The sequence below is a fragment of the Phocoena phocoena genome, chromosome 16, assembly GCF_963924675.1.
Source record: "Phocoena phocoena chromosome 16, mPhoPho1.1, whole genome shotgun sequence".
Classification (NCBI taxonomy): Eukaryota; Metazoa; Chordata; class Mammalia; order Artiodactyla; family Phocoenidae; genus Phocoena; species Phocoena phocoena.
In genome coordinates, this window is record NC_089234.1 from 13,685,162 (window position 1) to 13,707,089 (window position 21,928).

At 37.6% G+C, this 21,928-nt stretch overlaps 1 protein-coding gene across 1 annotated transcript in view; it reads left to right on the plus strand.

The window, feature by feature from the left end:
* SHTN1 (shootin 1) overlaps positions 1 to 21,928 on the plus strand; it is an 85,495-nt gene that overhangs the window by 54,814 nt on the left and 8,753 nt on the right. Inside the window, exons 12-15 of the mRNA XM_065894242.1 lie at positions 2,826 to 2,935; positions 6,065 to 6,118; positions 11,277 to 11,397; positions 15,721 to 15,913. Of these exons, the coding sequence (XP_065750314.1) occupies positions 2,826 to 2,935; positions 6,065 to 6,118; positions 11,277 to 11,397; positions 15,721 to 15,913 (478 nt within the window). The remainder of the gene's footprint in view (positions 1 to 2,825; positions 2,936 to 6,064; positions 6,119 to 11,276; positions 11,398 to 15,720; positions 15,914 to 21,928) is intronic.

A 21,928-nucleotide genomic window follows, 5' to 3' on the forward strand; every position in this document is an offset into this window, starting at 1 on the left:
TGCATCACGGTGCCATAAGATTTTCTTTAATGCCTTTTTAAAAGTGTTATTGAAAGAGAAAAGTAAACCTGTGACATTTAAAAATTCATTTTAGTTTCCTCTAGGTAATACCAAAAAGTTTTATTGAGCAATAAGGTGATGGTTTTGTCTGTGGGTCCTTTTTTTTTTTTTGAGGAACTAACTTATTTTTCAAGTGGGTCTTAAAATTTAAGCCTCAATTAATTACATGTAGCTTTCTGATCCAAGACTGACCTGGAAGCACTAACTCAAAGAACATTTGATTTTATTTTCCTGTGGCAGTTCAGTAACATTAGACCCCTTGTCTTCCTTTGTCCCTCTTCTTTAATCTCCAGTATCCTGCATATTTCTATTGTCCCCCTGATTACATGCTTTTGTGAGACAGTTACCAACTGCGTGATTGCAGAAAAGAATTACAAAACATACCATGAGCTCTCTGTAGGTGATTCTTGCAGATTTATTAGAACTGCTTAATAGTTCAGAAGTTCGTATAGATTGCATTTTGCTAGTTCAAAAACAGAGTCGGTGAGAGAGAAAGCTTGTGTAGTTAACCTAGCCATTGCCCTTGTGTTGTGCCTGAGTAGGGAATCTGATAAGAGTGATTTCTTTTCCTTAAGACCAATTAATCCTTTACGTTTGAAAAAGACTGAGAAAATTTTATGAGCCTGGTTTATAATCTGTACACAATACAGATAGTGGCACTTCTCTGAATTATCACTATGATTCTGGCAAGCAAAAATAAGAAACTACTTTAAATTCCTGTTATGTTAGATGCTGCAGCAGACTTGAATGGTGTTGACCATAATTCTCCATCTGTCTGCCTTAATTAGTTTTTGTTTTGTGCATTTAATTGAGTTTTAGTCGTTCCTTACAGAGTGCTAATCTGTTTGTAGGCGGTGTTCCTGTTGCCATGCAGCTCTTCCCAAGTCTTACTCAAAATGGCAGCCTTTCTGAAAATCGAATGTGTTTTAAAGATTTTTTTAAATTCCCTGGAATAAATTCCATACCCATACCAGGTGCTTGAATGACAGATCTGTGTCTTATTTCCTCTGATTTTGAAAACGGTCAGCAAAAGTACCATGTAGTGCATAATAGGTATTCAGATATTGAATAAGGGAGTCGGTGAATGAATGAATGAATGAATCTCTGTTCATAGTAATTTTCTTGTCTGTCCCCTTGTTGAACATGTTTCTGAGCCATCAACAGAGGTTGCCTTAGAAAATACTGCTTAAGGGCACATAGCTGATCAACCCACAGTTTTGTTGTCTTTTCGTTTATTGGTAGATGAGTTCTGACCTTGTCTCCTTGGTAGATGAGTTCTGACCTTGCCATGTCTCCCATGTTGCCTCACAAAAGATACTCTTTTGACTTCTGGAACTGAAAAATGCTGTTTGGATATTGAGAAATTTGAATTCCCAGCATTTCAGTGGCTTCTGAGAATGACAGCACTATTTGAAATCAGGATTGTATTAGAAAACCTAGGTTATATGATGAATATAGCAGTGATCCCATCACTGTGATGTTGCAGAGTGGAGGATAATGGAACCTCTGGATTCTCTAAGTTGCTCCCCTCAGCGTGTATAAGAGGAATAGCTACCCAGGATTAGAGTGAAGTCTGCCATATAGCAGTAAAAGAAGCCATGATTTCGGCCTCCTTAGCGCAAAGCCTGACATGACTGTGAATTAGCTGGGGGATATAGTTGTGATTGCCTCCATTTAGAAGCCATTCTTTTGAGGTTTAATTATTTCTGCTCAAATAGTAAAACTATTGATAGCCATTTAAAGCTCGAACTTTAACAAGTCAGTCAGTAGGTAGATGCTTGCTGAGTGCCTACCATATGCCTGCCCCACAATGTGGAGTCCGTTGGAGGGTCTTTATGAGATATTTAAACTTGAATGTATTGGATACAGTGAGTTAGCTGGAGGTAAACACAAGATCTAGAGCTGCATTAATGGTGATAAATGTTCCAGAATGATTTGGTGCTTTTGGTTAAGCTGTTGTGCAAGAGACAAATTTCACTCTTCTGACCAACAGGTCTCAGCTCACCTCAGTTGCATTCATCTAGTTGATACATATTTCAACAGCTTTATTGTTTTTGCAGCCAAAGAGTGTAAAGATTAAACAACAGACAGTTGAAATTTTTTATCAAATTTAATTACTTAACTGCAGTCATTTCTGGATGTATGTTTTCTTTTAACATTGACAATTTTAAAAGACTTGAAAAAGGTTTGGTTAAATGTTTCCTTCCCATATGATTCCTAAACAAAAGATGGCAATTTAAAAATAGATTTTATCTATTTGCTGCTCATCTTTTGACTGTGGATTTCTTCCAACAGGTAAAAAAATCTCTTTGATCTTTTATTTTCAAATGGGCTTTTTGATAGTTATTCCTGCTTTGGTTGGATTTCTTTGACATAGGTTGTACTATAAGTTACAAAAACATCTTTGAGACAAAAGTGAATGGTTATTTGGAGTTAGGTACAAAATTAGGTTTTTAAAGACCTGGAGAAATTCAGGTCTATTATTATGCTGACAAACGGAACAAAATGTACTTTGTTTAACATAGATGAGCCAATACTGATTTCCAGGCTACAAATTAGACCTTAAATTTTATAACTCTTAAAAGATTTTTATTAAAAAATATTGCTACCTGGGAGCTGTTAACCTTAGTAAATTATTGGTGTTTTGTGACTCTGTCTGAAAAATGACTGTGGTTAATTACATAGTGCAGTCTTTCTAAGTCACCAGAAATAGGAAGTAGTTTTCTTGTAACATAAGATGATTTATGTGTGTGTTCTTTGAATAGCTGAAGAAGTCACAGACCTGAAGAGGCAAGCAGTTGAAGAGATGATGGACAGAATTAAAAAGGGAGTTCATCTCAGACCAGTTAATCAGACAGCTAGACCCAAGGCAAAGGTATGGAATGACTAAATGCTTTTTTCCCCGATGTTTCTTTTTTTTGATGTAAAATTTTGAAATCTGATGAAAGCTACATCAGAATTGACTGTCAAATCTTGGGTTAAGGCTAATGTGCCGTAAAAGCCTTTGCTTCATATAAGCACTTTTCAGAAGGACTCTGACCCATAGGAAACCTAGGTCACTACAGAAAGTAAGTCCTGTGGTTGCAGGGTGCTGCCGTCTCCTTGAGAGGGACATTGATATGAACTGTTATACCAAACAAGTAACAATTAGCACGCCCTTTATTTTCATCAATTCCTGGTGCTTGTGTGTAATTCAACAAGTATTTATTGAGTATCTACTATGTGCCAGGTACTGTTTTAGGCACTGGGAATAAAGCAGTAAACAAGACACAAAGATCCTTGCCTTCCCGAGGCTTCTGTTTTAGTGCGTGGGGGAGGGGAATCTGAGTGTGGGGATCACATCATATACCGTAGGAGACCTAAGACAACTTTTGAAAAATAGTGAGGTTTATAAGATTGTTTCCATTAATTCCACAGACCTATTCCCGGTCACTTCAAGGAGAAACTTGTGTATCTGTATCATCAGCTGTCTTCTAAGCTAGACCACAGTGAGCTCCAGGGTCTGTGGAAGTACCTAGTGTCTAGTTCAGAGCTTTTCCTTCCCCTTGTATATCTGTCCCATTTAAATAGACTCAATAGTAGAGTTTTTGACATTTTTCTTGAAAAATGCTTTTTCTTTCCTCACTCTAATAAGGTAGCAGCAGATTGCTTCTCTTTCTTTTTCCTCTTCCTTTAAACCAAACTTTATGGTCCTTTCTTACTCTCAAGGATGCCCTTCTGCAGCTACTTCAGTGTCCCCGAGTGTCATGACTGTTCACTAGAAATTCACCTGGGCTTTTAAAGTTGCCACTTTGTCACAGGCAGACAAGATAACTGGACAAGGCAGGAATGGCCGTGGTGTGGGCTGTCCAGGGAAAGGGGGTTGGGAAGAGGGAACGAGCATTCCACGCCAAGAGAAGATTCACATCTAGGGAAGTGGAAGCTTCGGCCAGCTGTGGAGAGTAATTCAGTCTTGTGCTAGAGCTCTGAAAGCAAATGGGCAGAATGTAGAACTGGACCAGAAGCTGAGCGTGTAGATAGTTGGGCACAGCTCTTTCAGTGCCAGTGTCTGATGAGTGAGTGAAGAGCACTGTTGTTGGAGTCGGGTCCTTGCACTATCACCCAGCTTCCCGGGCTTCTTCTCCATAAGATACCCTCTCTGGCTCACACAGTTGTTGTTAGGGTCAAATGGAGTAAAATGTGAAACCACTTTAAAATGAAGGGTCTAAGTAGAACCTTAGAAAAGAATACATTTTTATGGCTTTCATGTCACAACTAGTTTGGAAAGAATAGCAAAACCAAATTATTACTAGAGAAAAATGCAGTGTTGTAAAAGAAACAAAATTAGTTTAGAAAGAAAAATGTTGAAAACTTCTTAAATCGTAAGCAATCAGTGTTCTGTATGTACTTTCATTTTCATTATATCACTTTGTCCTTTTTCTTTCTTCCCGTGACTCTTTCAACAGTTACACATTATTTAATGTCAGTTCAAAATCTGGAGGACAGCTGAACAAGGATCAGTGGACAACTGTTTTGTTTTGGTTTTTTTTTGCTCTTAATCATTAAAACTGTGTAGATATAGTGGTGAATGACCTGGTCAGTAACCTTTAAAACAAATGGTCACTGCATGCCTCAGTGCAGACTTCTTCCCCCAGTACCATCAGTACTTTCCTGAAATGTCACCAGTTATGAGAGTATGCAGTCCAGGCTTTGAAAAGGCTTGTGCAGTCAGAGGGCATCTTGAGTGGCATAGCAGCACTTTTGAGTATGCCTTTAGGCAGGGTGTTTGTTCAGAAGTCGTAACATGTCACCGGACAGCTTACCTACAGAAGTCAAGCCTGCCTTGAGAGTACTAATTTAACTGCATATCACTAAATTCCTTGATGTTGGTGGTGGTGCTGGTGTGGTTAAAATTAGTGTCTTAGAGCTTTTGACTGGCACTTGTGACTGCCACTGATGGCATGTGTATTTCACAGAAAACGGAGGCTATGAAAGTTGAACACCTTAGTTTAATTTGTACATGAGCAGCAAACCTCTCTCACTTTTTCTAACTGTACGTTTTTAAAAATTGGAATAGGATCTTATTCTTTTATTATCTTTTGAGAGGAAAGAATTATAGGTTGCCATTAATCACCTCCCATCTCTTGATGAAAGATTAGCCTTGCCTCTTTTCTAGGAATGAGAGGCCTGAGTGATTCCTTTCACTGTGTCTTGTAGGTTTTCTCTTCATCTCCTTTGTGAAAGGAAGTGGTACAGGGAAGATCAGAGGGTTTTTTTCCAGCCATCTTTTCATTGAGGGGTCCACAGAGACTGTGGTATTATGGGGCAGGCAGGTATTACCCAGAATTTCATTTCAAATTATTTTGTTCGTGGTGTAGCCAGATGAGAACTGGGCTTGTAATCGAGACACCTGACTCAAATACAGAATTCCTCAAAGTGTAACTTTCGTCATAAGTAAGATGAAGTACTTGGACTGCACGCCCTCTGAGGTCTTTTACTACTCTGATAGCTGGTGATGCTAACATTCTCCTGTGATCCCGGCTGTGAAATTCATGAAACTAGACGCGCCAGTCCTCTGTAAACTGGCCTTGGCCTGGAGCTGACGGAGCTGAGAGGTGCTCTACCCTGTTGCTTGCTTTCTGCTCTGCACTCCTGCCTTCCTAGTCCTCATTTGCTGCCTCAAGTCCAGCAATGAGAGTGAAGAAGAGTTTATTGTAAAATGTTCTCAATAATTTGGAATTAAATCTTTGAAATTTAATGTTTACCAGATCTTTTCTACATATGATGATAGTAGGTAACAAAATGATGTGTAGAAGATGGTAGCTTGGCTCTTACCTCTAATTTTCTATTTAACTGCTCCTTGGGAGCATTAGCATGTCTAATATTTTTCCCTAACCGTAAGACATAGACCTGATTTAAAAAATGTAGTCAATATAAGCCACCAACACTTTGCCATGTAAAAGTCTTTGTTGGGTATCTTAAAACTGAATTACTCAGTCATTTTTCTTCTTTTTTACAATTGTAGCCAGAATCTTCAAAAGGCTCTGAAAGTGCAGTGAATGAACTAAAAGGAATACTGGTAAGAATAGATCTCAGTTTATTATTTAGTTAATGGGAAAATGGAAGAATATTTTAAAAATCTACTGTTATGCATAATTGGTTTTGATATATTTTATTTCCATTTACGGTAAGCCTCATTACTTTCGATAGTTTGCTTGATTGTGCTGTGGACTCCTCCATTGGGTGTGTTAATAATGTGTCAATACTCTGCTGTTTCTATTCTAAAAGGATGGGTACACTTTCCCCCAAATCATTGTTTCCTGTTCTTGTTCTCCAATACTTGTATTACAACTTGAAGATAAAGTGTCTGGCCAGATGTGAGGATCAGTACATGCTTATATAGTAGATATATTATCAATATAAATATAGTAAATAGTGTTATAAGTAAATCTATACATAGATTATAGTAGATTTATTTATAAGTAAATCTACGATAAATATAGTAGATAATAGTATATTGTATAGTAGTCTCTCACATGGATAGTGCTTAACTTCGGGGCATGAAAGTGGAATTCTTGGCACCTAAATATAAATCAGAGATTCTCCCCAAATATTTTAGCATCAGAGTCATAGTCTGCTTTTCTCACAGTTTTGAAAAGTCATGATAAATTTGGATAATAGGAGTTCCTTTCTTTAGGTTACGAATTTCATTTTCTAAAAGTAATTCACATCCGTTAGAGAACATGCTTAATGCCCATCTCTAGTCATATTTCTTCTTTCCAAAGTATGAGCTTTTGCCAACAAAATAAATGAGTACTGCCCTGTCCGACAGTTTCTGTCGGAGACAAATGCCTCACTTAGAAAATGTTTTGGATACTAAGAGCTTTATTCTCAGATCTTGTTACAGTCTCAATACCAGTTATTATGCACAGTAAGTCAACAAACATGGGGGCGGAGGTAGAGCTAATATTCCCATGTTCGTTGTTACTGTGCTAATTATGCATTGCATGCAGACATCCACATAATTGTGGTAAACAAAATTATTTTCATCAAGCATGAAACAGTAGACTTAACTCGGAATGGCTTAATTAGTTTGCTATAGTTTTTAGGTGAGTGGAATTAATACTAAAGAGAAGTATGTAGCACTGGCTAACAGTAGTGGTCTACCTACAGAATAAAGTATTAAAACCATGGAAAAAGTATGTGGTTATTATCTAATGGATTCTTTGGTGAGAAAATTTTGTTATCCAGTGTTGTGTTAAGGAGAATGCCCTATGACAGTCCTTTTTGTTGTCTCTACATTGTAGTGCTAATTTTTGTTCATGAAAATGCCCCCAGGGGCATTTGGAGGTTCTAGGGTCATAGTTCTGATCCTCAGTGAAAGAGTAAACTTCCCTGTTTGTTTTTTAAATCAGGTTTATTTGAAAAATCAGACATCTACATGAGATACATATGATACTTGATTACCCAAGTTACCCCACTTGCTGATAATGCTGGTTGGTAGCAAGTTTACTGAAAATCACAGCGTTGCTTTTAAAGATCATGTTCACTATACAACCATACTCACTATAGTTTTGTGCCACTTCAAGGAGAGAAATTTGTGAACAGATTTTTGTGGAATAACTTACAAATTATAAAAACTGTCAAAACATCTTTCTTTTCTTCAAATTGCCCTCATCCTCTTTTGTCCTGGATTTATCATTAGATTTCTCTACCTTACATGGCATTAATGTGTATCACTAATAGATGTTATTCTTTGCATTAAATTTTTTTAAAGTGGAACTCACAATGCTCTCCCCTACTCTTCTTTGCCAAATGGCAACTTTCCACTACTACCACAGACGTTTCCTTTGAGGGATGATGGATCACTTGTAACTCCCAGTCACTTGGGGCCAAGAAACCATACTTCTTTTAGGAGAGAAAGGAAGCCCCTATCAGATGGGGCTCTATTGGTGCTTCTTGCTGGAGTTCAGACTATTAGTATTATCAGAATTTAGTACCCAGCAAAGTACATGACACGAACCTCACAGTTGTGGCATGTGAGAAACAAACATGAAAAGAACATAAAAAGTCTACAGATTGTGTACTGAAGTGGAAAGTGAGCACCTGTACCCAGAGATGCCAAGAAACCAAGAAGCTCTGTGTTCAGTTCTACTGCAAAACAGAAACCAGGAATGAACTCAGTCTGGGGGTGTTTTTACTGCAATGAAAGTGACCAGAGTTGTAAGCCTACTGCTGAAACTTAGCACATGGGTAGAAAACACATCTCGTGTTTGGGGGAGTTGGAAAACCTCACTGTCTTTTGAGTTGTACACTTTTCGAGCCAATTTTTAAAGTCTCAATGTTGACTGAACTTACTCTTCCAAGTCTATTTACACTTAATTTTTTAAGTTGTGTATTTTGTGGATAAAAAATATATAGCTATTTCTCATAGTCACACAAGGGTTTCTTTTTTTTTAGGTTTCGCAAACCTCTTGAGCCACACCAGCCATTTAAAAGCCACTCTAAGTGGAAATGGGCATTTCCAAAGAATAAATCAACAGAAATTAATCAGAAAGTCTCTTCTCAAGTTCAGTTGCCTCTAAATCAAAGAGACAAGAACAACTTTTTAAAAATTCACTTTTAGGTCTTTTTTGAACATCTTCAGTTTTTCAAATTACCCAGGAATTGTTGAATAGTTAATTTTGTTCCCTGACAATTAGAGTTGTTGGTATTATGAACATTTATCTAACATGGGGATTAAGACTGTTAAATGATGAAAGCGGTTTGGAGTAGAAATAGAAATTAGAAAAGTTAAGTTCAAGGTCCAGCCCTATCACTGACTTACTGTGGGACCTGGCCCAAAACGCTGAGGATCACTGATTTATAGGATTCTCCTTTCTGTGAAGTGAAGGAATTGTATGTACCACGTGGTGATTTGTGATTTCTCTAATTTTATGATTATAATATAAGTAGATAATTAAGACAGTCTTGGTACTTCATTAGCTGAGCTCCTTTATCACGTTGGTTGAGATCCATGCAGAAACCTTTCCTCCATAATTGCCTCCATATTTACAGTTTGCTCCTATACTAACCTAGCCAACCGCCTTGGTCAGTGAATAGAGAAAAAAATTGGGAATTCAAGGATTAGAACTTGGAAAATGAATTCCTTCAGTATCAGGTGCGATGAGAGGATAGCTCACCACAGTCAGGAGTTTGGGGAAGTAATGCGGTTATCCAAACAAAAATAGAGACTCTTGTGAAAGGTAAATTCTTCAATAAAAGATATCCTTGGAAGGTATATGTGTATGTACATGTACATACACAGACACATATCTTTTTCTTGAGTTAACTCTAGCCATTGGGAAAATCACACAGAATGTCCTTGATGTTCAAACAGTCTGGTAGTTTGAGTGATTTTAGTAAGGGCCATAAATTTTTCTGTTTACAAATGATAGAACTTTTTAAAAATTATAAACACAAATGATTTGGGAATAGTTTTTCTAATACATTAAAAAATTTTATCTGAATTGGTTTTAGTTCTGTTTTCATTACCTTATCAGTGTTAATCCTACCTTACTATATAACTCTTTGATGAGTGGGTACAGATCTGCATTGTTAACTGTTAAATAAAGAAATCATCTAATTTTTTAAATTATAAAATAAGCTATTATAGTGTTACATGTAATATGATTTTCCTTTAATGTATTTTATGAATTTTTGCAATAAATCCAAAGTAGAAAGAGGTTCTTCCAGGGGGAAAGTATCAGATGCCTGATTAAAATATGAGCCTTAAGAATTTTACACATCAGTTTTGGTTAGCTAGCTGACAGCAGAGGAATATAATCTCCTAATCTTGTTAGTCAGTTTTCCCAGCAACAGACTGCTTTTCTATAACTTTGTGCAGTTAGGGAGAAAAACACCTTTCTAACCGAACCAACATAATAACCTATATCATGTGAGATTTGTAACTACCTAATTTTACAAGCTACTTTTTTTGTTTTATAGGTTAAAGAAGAAATATGAGTTACCATTTTAGCTAGTAGGATTCTTAGAATCGTTCAGGGAGTTGGCAGGGGCAGGGAGCAGCGTTCAGGCAAGCCCATAGTGAGCTGAAGTGACAAAGGCTGGCCTACTTGTTAGCCTGGGTGGACAAAGCCTGCCTTCCGACTCTGGCCTGAAGTCTGGCAAGTTATACCTGACTTGAGGTTCTGATTTTCTCTGATCAAAAGATTGTGGTTCAGCTGGGTTTTTTATTCCCCCCTAAGCCTGCGGCACAGCTGAGGAGAGCTCTTTCAAAGAAATAGTGGGCATTTCTTAGAAAAGAAAATGGACCACTTGTAATGGTGGGGTGCTAAATCTTTACCCCTTAAATCTACGAAGAAGTGTGTCACCCAGTGTTCTGTACAAACACTTGGCTGGTAATGGAGATAGAAAACCGTAGCTCTCCCTCCATAACATACTTCCAAGAGGAGCCAGGGCAGGGGAGCACTGCCTGGGTCTTCCTCTGTCCTCTTGAAAGTCAGTACGCCTTTCAGCAGGAGCACAGCTTTATGGCATCTCTTGTTTCCTTCAGTGTCTTCCGGGTGCTGAGTAATCCATTCATTCACTGCCTCCTCTGTTCAGGAGTGTGGGATTACGGCGCCGGCCCTTCCTTGCCTCCCTGTAGACTGTAGCCTTTGCTCTTTCACAGAGAAGCGAGGTGTGCTCAGCGTAGCACCTCCTGGGTTAGGCCGCCGGAGAGCGTTACGTGCGTGCTTCCTTCGGCAGCACGCCTTGTCACCAGGTGTGCGGCCAGGGTCATTCTCTCTGAAGAATCGGCCACATTTTTTAGTGCCGCAAGGATTTGGGTCAGTAACTCATGGCTGCCATGTCAAGATAACCTTCTAAGGTGAGTTCAGTATATCTGTTTTCTTCTCCGCGTGGTCGACCAACACACATCAGAATCTTAATCATCAATGTGCAAAGTACCTTCCCACCACTGAATTTCATATAGTTAGCCCATCAAGAGGTATTCTTGTGCTGTTCTTTTGCTACGAAAGCTAACATCTTACATCATCAGTAGCATCTTCTTAAATGATCCAACACTGTATGTTAAAGATATGCACATTAAAAATACATATATAGCAAATTCATTTTAGTTCCTAATTCCATTCAAATTCTGGTAATGTTTTGGTGGTTTGACTTTTATATTCTTTTGTGTATTGTATTAAGACATTAACCTTTTTGTTTTTGTTTTTGTTTTGTTTTCACTTTAGGGGACACTTAACAAATCCACTAGTTCAAGAAGCTTAAAATCCCTTCACATTGAAAACAGTGAAACTGAGTTAGAAAGGATTTTGCGTCGCAGAAAGTTGACAACAGAAGCAGATAGCAGTAGTAAGCTGGTTTGAATTTTCCACGGTTCTACTCTTCCTCTCTGAAGCATCTTCCTTTCAGTGTCTCCTTAACATAAAATGATCTTTTTAAAATTATTAAATTTTTTTATGTGAATGAGAAGTATTGGATGGCAAAGGTACTTAATGGGTATCTCATAAGAGTGCTTAATGTATTTTTATTTATTGGTATGTTTATTTATTTGTAGGGAATCAGGCTTTTATGGATCTTGTTTGCTTAATGCAAGATGCCCTTTGGTAAAGACATCCGGGATGGACTTTGGCAACAATGTAGCATTGAGTAAAGGCTCCGGAACCAGAAGGCATGAGTTTGAATCCTAGCTTTGCAGTTTACTGCTTGCCCTTTAAGCAAATTACTCAACCTCTCTGTGCCTCAATTTCTTCATCTATAAAATGAGGATAATAAAAGCACCACCTCATAGGATTATTCTAAGGATTAAGTCAATATATAAAACGTGCTTAGCACTGTGCCTGGCACAAAGAGCACAATAGTTAGTAATAATAGTCGTAATTACAAATCAGTTACAAATGCAAAGAAATCGTCTTTATTTTTCATATCCATTTAGTTTATTGTCCCTGCCTGTGAATCAAGTGAATGAGAAAGTCCAGCTCTGTCATCAACTGTAAATGACCATCTGAGCATCTTGAGATCACAGTTTGCATTGGTATCATGATACGCGTGTATTAGACTTCAAAGTGTGTTTCAGAACTCACTTTGTATGTCTTCAGATTTTTTTCCATCAGCTTGATCATGGGAATTAGCAGAAACCTTTATGAGGTTTTCCCCTTGTTGCCAGGAGGCTGCTTTTGGATAACTACCCTAAACTAAAATTAATAGCAACCACAGCTAATGTACTGAATCTTTTAGACTCTGTTCAATCAACTCCAATTAGTCTATTGTAACAGTTTAACTTTGCATTGTTGTCATGTCTATCAAGTTTAAATTGCTAGAATATTAAGGATTTGGGTTTTTGATAATCAAGCTCTAGCTTTCATGTAGGGATTTACTCAATGGAGTAAATTGGTTCCTTGAACCAGAAGCAGCATAATACCAGCCAAACCGTTTTTATAAAAAGATGAAGACTTTGTGCCCTTCTTTAAAAAAAAAAAATTAGCCATTCAGTTTGTTCTAGAAATTCTGCTGTTAGTATCCTGTAAGAATTACCACCACCCCACGCCCAAATAACCAACTCTCAGGAAAACTAAGGGATGCCATAAGAGACTTTTTTCCCCCTTATGTTCGCTTTACAAGAATTTACCAGCCTCCATAATGAATTGTTATTCACTTGTGAGTTAGTGCTGTGACTTTTCCAGCATTTCATCCTGAAAGTATTCATGTAGTTTTCATTAATTTTTAGAACTTTGCGAATGCCATTTTTGTGCTCTGTCATTTACATTTTGTATTTTGCCACCGACCTTTTTGTTCCTCCAGAAACATTCTTTCTTCACTCACTTGGTCAAACTTGCAGCACTCACTATTTCAGAGTTAGTTTTCCATGGGAGAAACGAGGAAACATTTTTATTTTAGTCAATATGAAGATTTGAGTATTTCAAAGTGTGGAGAAAGGTAGGAACACATTTTATGGACATGGTGAGACTCTTTCATTTTACTGATTATATTCCACCAGTATACAAATATTCAAGGTATCACTTGAGGGAAGTTAGAATAAGAGATACATATTCAATAGAATCATTAATACTTGGATAGAGAAATAAGAACTGTGTAATTGGCAGGATGGAGAGGAAACATACTGAAGGGAGTGACTTGTAAGTGAGCAGAAATTTTCTTTTGAGCTCCCTAGTAGCCAAAGCCCCCCCCCCAAAAAAAAGGGTATGTGTGGGGGGTAGAGAGGACACAAACTTACAAACTCTATCATCTAGTAAAAGAAATAACTTATTTTTTTTACATGGTTCAAATGTTTTGCAAGCATCAAACTGGCAGAGGTATTTACTATGTAATCTTTTTATAAAGGTCATGGAATGAGAAAATGAAAATTCCAGGGGGGCAAATAAGATGCTAAAGTAGCACAACTGCATAGTGGGAGCAAATTACAGAGAGAAGTTTGATAGGTTTGTTCCTCAGGTGCATTTGAATCTCTTGAGATTTTTTTCTCCTGCACACAAAGGGTTATGGAAAGGCTAAAGGTGAGGTTACAAAGTGGAGAAAGGAAGCATCATAAGTGAGGCAGAGGCAGCCTGAGGTTGGCAGAACTCATATCCCAAGTTAGTATCTCCCTCAGGGGCCACAGAAACACCTTTTTCTTTAGAATTTTTCTTACGGGGCTAACTGGTATTTCCTTGATTTACCTAGACTGTGGGCTACAAAACTGACATTTCTAAGAGCAGCAAGTGCCTCTTGGAAAACATTGGACTGCTTAAATAGGATGCAATAATAATAGTGTTCATCATCATCATCATCTTAAACATTAGGCATTTTTCTTTATTTCTTTTTGTATGTAAGAAAAATAACAGCTCTGGCTCAGCTCACCCACTCTCCCTCCTTTAGAATTGGCTTCAGTTGCAGAACAGCAGCAGGCGTTGGTGTGTATTCAGAAACAGATCTTGCTTTTCTACAAGGACAGATTGTTTAAAGCTATCTATAGTATTGCAGTCAGCAGTTACCCAAGGGCTGAGCAGAGCTGCTCTGAAGCACATCTTACGTTCAGCTTCATATTTATACTTTGAGGAATGAACTTTCTTGATCTTTCTGCCCTTTTCTCTTTACCCCCACATCCCCATGCAGCGTGAGGCTTGTCACAGGCAGGAGGGAAAGGCCTTTTGAACCAGAATATTCTATAATGTCACAAATTTGTCTGCTCAGACGGTACCGAAGAAATAAATGAGAAAGGCAGACACTGATGCTTTGTGAGCTGAGGCTTTCTACCAGACCAGGGAGGATCTGTGTCTCCCACGTGGAGTAAGTCTAGAGGAGCTGCAGTAACAGAATGGCTGCACAATTTCCCAGCCCCTCTTAGATAGGTTTTTCAAATTATAACATCATTTTTGGAGTTCATATGTTTGTTATACTGCATCAGACACATTCATATACAAATGTAAGAATAAAATTCCAAAGCCTAATATAAATAATCAAGGATTAGCTAGCATTTTGGATTGTACCCACCAGTCCTTTCCATTTTAGATGATCTGACATTTCTTAAGGATATAGAGAGTCCCAAGTTTTTCTTTTTTCTTTTTCTTTTTTTTTTTTTTTTTTTTTGCGGTATGTGGGCCTCTCACTGCCGGGACCCCTCCCGCCCCGGAGCACAGGCTCCGGACGCGCAGGCTCAGCGGCCATGGCTCACGGACCCAGCCGCTCCGCGGCATGCGGGATCTTCCCGGACCGGGGCACGAACCCGTGTCCCCTGCATCGGCAGGCGGACCCTCAACCACTGTGCCACCAGGGAAGCCCAAGTTTTGCTTTTTTCTTAGCCGCACCTTTCAGGGTTGTTCTGTAGCTTATTTTTTTAGAAGTTCTAATTTTATTTGTATATTCATGACATTTCATAAATTGCTTCGTTTTAAAAGGATTCCTTCTGAAGTTTCAAGAAAGACATACTAGAATCTTGCTTTGAAAAAACTGTCTAGGATAGTATCTTCCTAACTGAAGATAGAAAAAAAGTAATGATGGAGCTTAGCTTCAATGCATAGAAGTTTTAGACTGATATGCCAATAATTGTAGTAACAAGCCCTATTATAGTTTTCTGATCCTACCCAAAGAGCAGAAAAGTCCAAAAGGTAAACAGCCAAACTCTTTGCCACTTAATTTTTATAATCCTGTGTCTGTATTTTAATAGGAAATAAACCCACTTACTTCTCAATCACATTAAAATGAAAATGTTCATAAAAGCTATTTAAGGCTCAGGAAGCCTTCATGAGCCTTTTAAAAAGAGCTTTTTGACATCATTCCATTTTCTGTTTAAAATCAGAGCTGAGTTTTGGAAAGAATTAACTCTTGAGAGGCCAAATGATTCAAGTAGAGCTGTCAGAAAGCCATGCTCTGTGAGAAGTAAAGACTTTACAGTTCCAGTATTACTAAAGGACTCTGGTCAGTTGAGGAAACCATGGCCTGGGGTTTTAGAGTTTGTTAAAGGTCTGTACACAATTTCTCAGCATGGTCCTGAAAAGCAGTAGTACCACCAAAGCAGAGCAGATTTCTAATAGGAGCATTTTCCAGCATGCTCTTGAAATTTTAACAAAACTTGGCCTTTTCACTTCCTGAGGGATTTTCAGCTCATCTGTTTTTCAGTACCATATTAATAAGCATCGAACAGAATTATTAAACTTGAGGTATGTGTTTGGTTTTAAGGTCCAACTGGAATATTAGCCACCTCAGAGTCCAAATCCATGCCAGTGTTGGGTTCTGTATCCAGTGTAACAAAAACAGCCTTGAACAAGAAAACTCTGGAGGCAGAATTCAACAGCCCGTCCCCCCCAACACCTGAGCCAGGTGAAGGGTCGTGTAAATTGGAAGGATGCACAAGTTCCAAGGTTACATTTCAGTAAGTAATGATGCTCTTTACTAAGTAGTGTGTAGAAGAATCTGTGATGACTAATTTGTGTGTTACTTTGCTTTGTTTCTCCTTAGATAGAGATTTCGATTTGGTTAGCCAATAAATACTCTTCTTCCTCTGTTTGATGAGCCAACTTTTGATTCCAGGCTCCTAGCTTAGAGGTCTTATTCTGATGCAAAGCAGACATGTATAAAGAGAATTCCATCCCTAAGCTGGTTTGGTAAAATCAGATTCTTCTTCTACACAAAGAATTGACTTGGATGATCCTTATTCAGCATCAGAAGACACTTAATCATTCTTTCAAGATTAAATACTTAGATCATCCCTCTTAATGGTTCATGAGCAGCCAAAGAAGATACTAGATCTTCAAACTTACTTTGAAGGGTATGTTTTTACAGCCTTATTTTCTAATTCTCAATTAAAGATGTGCCTTAATATTGCTCTATTCTGAGACTGAAAACACGCTATGTAAAGAGTTACCTATGTATGGCTTGAAAGTGGCACTTTGATTGACAAAGAATTAATCCTGCTATTGAATGTGTTTCAGACAGATCTGGTGGAGGATCAGTTTGTTTTATAACAATGGCAGGCTCTTTTTGAAATTAGTCTAGTTTTGCTTTAGTTCTCTTGCCAGGATGTCAGCTGGTTTGTCACATAAAGAAAAGGAAGAGGTGAGACAAATCAGATCAGCAAATATTGTAATCATGGTTAATTAAACCTTTGATTTCCCATTCTATCAGGGGAGAAAGAACCCTTTTCTGTAGCTGTACCTGTCTTAGTTTAAAAGGTGAAGCCTGGACAAATGAAGTTGCGATTCAGTTTAGATCTGTTTTTGCCAGCTGGTATTTTCTTCCAGTCTTGCGTTTCTCTTATTGGTACTATTAACTTTATCCCCCTCTTTTGGAATGAATGACCTTCTTTGCTGATTTACAGGTTTGTCTAATTTCATTGTGTTTAAAAAGTACATTTTCTCCTGCAGTCATGTGTTTTCTTTCTTTTGACTGGAGTCATTTGAACAGTTCTAACAGAAAGATGATCTATATTCATTCTTCGTCTGTCCTATTAAATTTGTTTAGCACCTAATTTGACACCAACAGTCTGGCTACATTTGAACCAGTATCCAGACACAAAAGCAATTTGGCTGAGACAACTTAGTTTCTGAGAAATGCTTCAGTGTGTGTGTATAGATTTTTTCTTCCTTTACCATTTTACACAGATAATCTTAATCAGAAAATACTGCAACTCCTTCCTTCTTTTGTCTGCCTTTTATTCTCCAAAAGTAAGTGGAAATTACATTTCCAAGAAAGGAAATGAAATAATTGTAGGCCCAAGGTCTGCAAAATGTGTGCTGAATTGACAGTGAAAAGGATCCATTTGTTGACAGACACAGTTGTTAGATGCCATAAAGGCCTATGTGAAGCTCAATTTATTTCTCATCTTGCTTGTTCAATGACTGTTTAAGAGACACGTTTCGATTTAATTTATCTACTTAAAGCACTAATACAAATACTCTGTGCTGCTGTATTAACTTTTAAACTTTGTAATCTAATGCTTGATTATTCAGTTCTTGACATGCTTTAGCTGAAATAACTAACGCCATGCATTTTCATATTGACAGTCATTTACCAAAGAAGAGTGCCTTTCTGAAAAACGTGTTTCTTAAGTACAATTAGACTATCCAAATGAATCCAAGTGTCTTGTGTATGTACATGGTAATTATTCACTTCCCAGACGTGCTTCATTCATTTATGTTTAAACCTAGCTTTTTACTGAGTAAAAGAACTTAATGTAGTCATATGTAAGCTTTAAAAGTAAAAACTCATGGGATTTCTCAGGATTCCCTGAAAGAGGTTTAGCTACCAGGAATGAGAAGGGTTATTTTCAGGCTGTTTCTGGCTGGCTTTGGCTAGCAGGTTCATTCTGTTATACTAGCCATAAGGTAGAGGCAACCACATTGTCTTACCTCATAGACCTGATTTGTCACTTTGAAGTGCAAATGTTTCCTTTGCTTTTAAAAAGTGCCTTTGCTCTCTGGTAATGGCACCCTTATTTTGATCTGTGACGACACCACCGTAGTGTTTTTCAGGTGAGTGGTATTATCGGCTCTTGACAGGGAATCAAGGTCAAGGGAGGATATCAATCACAGTAGGCTCTAATACATTACATTATTGCGAACACACACACACACACACACACACACACACACACACACACACACACACACACACACAGAGTCCCTGCCACTCTTACGCTCCCTTCCACCCTCCGCTTTGGCCTCTCTGGCCTAGAATCATTCCACCCCAGCTCTTTGCTTTTGCTATCCCCTTTGCCTCAGATGCCCTTCCCCAAGTAGCTGCACTATCTCACCTCTATCATTTCTTTGCTCAGATGTCATCTTTTCAATGAGGCCTACCTACCCTGACCACCCTATTTAAAATTGTAACTCAACTCCCTTAAACGCTGATTCTCCCTGACCCTACTCCATTTTCCCCCATAACAGTTATCTTCTAACGTATTACATACTTTATTATATATATGCTTATTTTCTCTCTTCCCCTCCTAGAATGTAAACTCCATGAGGGTAGGACATTTTTTTGTCACTGGTGTATCTCAAACACCTGGAAAAACTCCTGCCTTATGGTAGGCTCTCAGGAAATACTTGTTGAATACATGAATGAATGAATAAATACATTTTTAGTATCAATAAAACAGCAGAATATCAATTAATTAGAATACTCAGTTAACCAGCATTCCCCCATTATTCAGCAGTCACACATATACACATATATGTGTACATAAATATTAGATATTTTGGTTTATTTGGTTGCTTATTTGGGTTTTTAAACATTTTTTAAATGCCTAGGAGTCATTTACATTCAGTTTTGCATATCTTCTGCATCTTTGAACCTATACAAGATAAAGTTATCAGAGACAACAGAATACCCAGTTGTAAAAGAAAGATTTGGCTGTGCTCACTGCCTCAGGTGAACAGGAAAGTTTGCTAACCTACTAAGAAAACTTTTAAAGTGAAGGAAGAAGCAAAGATGTTTTCTGCATAAGATCTTCACTTACCCAGAAAATTAAATAGCATCAGGCTATTCCCAGAAAGTTTATTTTCCTTTTAATTCCTAAAATCAACGTATGTGTATGTTCCAAATTACTGAGTAACTTCTATCTGGTAAATTGTAGAGCCAGAGAGATATATGGATTTCTTTCTTAGGAACTTATGAGACAGCAAGAGACACCTTTAATACTTACTTGCAAGGATTAATTAAAATTAACATTCTTGTCACCAGTCTGAGCAAGCAGGGTTTTTTTTTAAGCAAAAAGAAGAAAAAGAAAGAAAAAGATAATCAGGACTTGGAGAAGCCTAATTGTTTCTATTTATCTTTCAATAATAGCTTTAGAAATATTTGTGTCCTCAGTTATTTCTAGTGAATACATACTATCTAGTAATAATATCTTAAATCTAACAGTGAATTTGAATTTCATTAATTCCGATTAGTTATTACTCAAACAGGAATTATGCTCATAATCTCCCTTTATGCCATGAGAGGTAAAGAGCTGGCCAAGCGAATGGAGAGTATAAGCCTTATTTTTGCTTTCATGCTCTTCCCTTCTGATCCAAAATATTCTGACAGTGTTAAAATAGAGTAAGACTCATTGATTCAAGCTAATCAATGGCTGGGATGGTCAATGTAAAATAGGGAAAATTCCAAATTATAGAATTTTTAAAAGATAACGATTCCATTACTTTCAGACAGCTACAGTACCTGGAAATAGGCTAACTGAGTGTTGCACAGGGTCAAAAAAGCCAAGAATGATTTGTATTTTCACCAGTAAAAGCCTGTAGACTGGACGAGGAGTAACAAGGAAACACAGCATGATCCGTTTTCTAAATCAGTGTCTTTCCACATATGCACAGGGTGGCGAGCAGCACTGAATTATTTCCAGAACTCCAGCTCCACAGTGAGACCTCGGGTTCGGATCTTGGGTTTGCTATTTATTATCTTTATGACCTCGGGCAAGTTATTTAATCACGTGGAAGATGAGGGTAATGATACCTACCTTGTAGGGTTGTCACATAAATTAAATAATTTATGAAAAATATTTCAATAAATTCCTTTTCTATCTTAATATAAAATTATAATGCTGGGGCATTACTGGATTATCAAGGACAAAAGTTAGAGTTGAAAGCTTAGGTACTGAACACCTGGCTTATTGACTGTGCCAGGTTTCCTTGGGAAAATTATGTAACCTCTGTGTTTTGTTTTTGTTTTTTCACTTTTTGTTGTACTGTTTTTCTTATCTAAAATTGAGGGAAGTAGATGAGGCACTCTCCAGAGTCTCTTTCAGCTCTAGAATCCCAATAATTCCTCCCAGATGTGGTTGCTTGGTAAAGATGTTCACAGTTAAGATAAAGAACAAGAGTTAAGCACATAGTTTTTACCCCCAACGTGTCTCTCAATATAGATTTACAGTAAAACACAAACCTAGAAATATAAAATAATTTTTTGAAAAATTTTAATTTTCAAACTACATCTTAGGAACTTACAAATCCAGACTGAAATGATTGTTATCCTTCAGGGTTATATTCTTAGGGGTCAGGATACTCATTCCAACCCTGTCACTGTTGCTCCAAATGCTTTTAGACCTATTTGGATTAGAGATACCTGACCACAGAGGAAATAAATTGGACAGTCTTTCCTATCCATTTATTCTGGGGTGGAAAAAGTGGGTGAGAAGTAAAGAGTGCTTTAGAGCCACTTGGCGGGTTGTGTAAGAGAATTAGTGTCAGTTTTTATCTTGGTCAAAAAATGATATGGCCCATTTTAACCACTACTATATGTTCAACATATGTTTCCAAATGACTTTGGCTTTTGCTAGTTCATTCAGTTTTTGGAAATAGCCATCAGTTTGCCACCATTGCAGATGCATTTTTTAAAATGTGACACAGACCCATGACATGTCTCCCAGCCGTGTGTACAGAAAAGTACCATGCAATACAGTCAAGCCAAAGCTTGCTTCTTGAACTCCAGTTAGGTTGACAGGTTCCAAATTTACACATTCTGGGGCGTTGATTTAAAGGGTAACTAGGAAGTCAGTATTTCAGAAGCAAACGTAAGTTGAGCAATAAGTAAGAAAATGCAAGTATAATTCCTAGCTATGGGTAGAGTTGTCTTCCATTTTAATCCTGTGTGAGGTACCTGAGACACGTTAGCTCTGTTATCCACAGAATGGAGAGATCTGATGATCTCGAGTGATGTAAGTGAAGTGAATTAGGAAAACATTTGGGGGTAAAAGCCTACAACCTTCCATTGTATATGTTTCGCCTCTTTATTTTTTAAATTTTCTGTTACTCTTTATCAGTATATATTAATATATATCCATATTATAATAGCGTTCATCTGAGAGGAAATGTGCTTATATCGCTATAAGCAGGATGTCTATGTTGATTATAGATGGAGGCTGTGAGTAACGAGCCAGTTTCCAATTTGGAATTTGCTTTGGTGATGTTTTGTTGTTGTTACTATCGTTTCACTAACATTTATGAAGCCAGTACTTTTATGTGTTGTTTTAATTCTTCCAAAAGTTCTGAGGTTTAGTGACATAAACAATTTGCCCAAAATTCTGTTCCTAATCGATAATTGGGTCAGATTTCATTTGAACCTTCTTCATTCTAACTTCAGAGCCCACGCTTTTGAGCTATAGCATACTGCGTTGAGTGTATTAAGAGCTGTAGGAATGGAAGGGAAGAAAATGACTGTAAGGTTTCTTCTGCAGGAAGCAGTGATTCTGTAGTTAAATTGCTCCATTTGCCCTATTCACATCCTGCTCCTCTGACCCTACATACTCACAGATAGTGTCATCTCTTCCTTTTTCTTTCCTCTTCCTAAGGCTAAACTAAGCAATTAATATATCTTTTGCCAAGGGAAGAAAATGTTACCCAGTAAAGCAAAGAATTCTGAAAAGGAGAGCCAATCTGAATTAGCAAGAAGACTT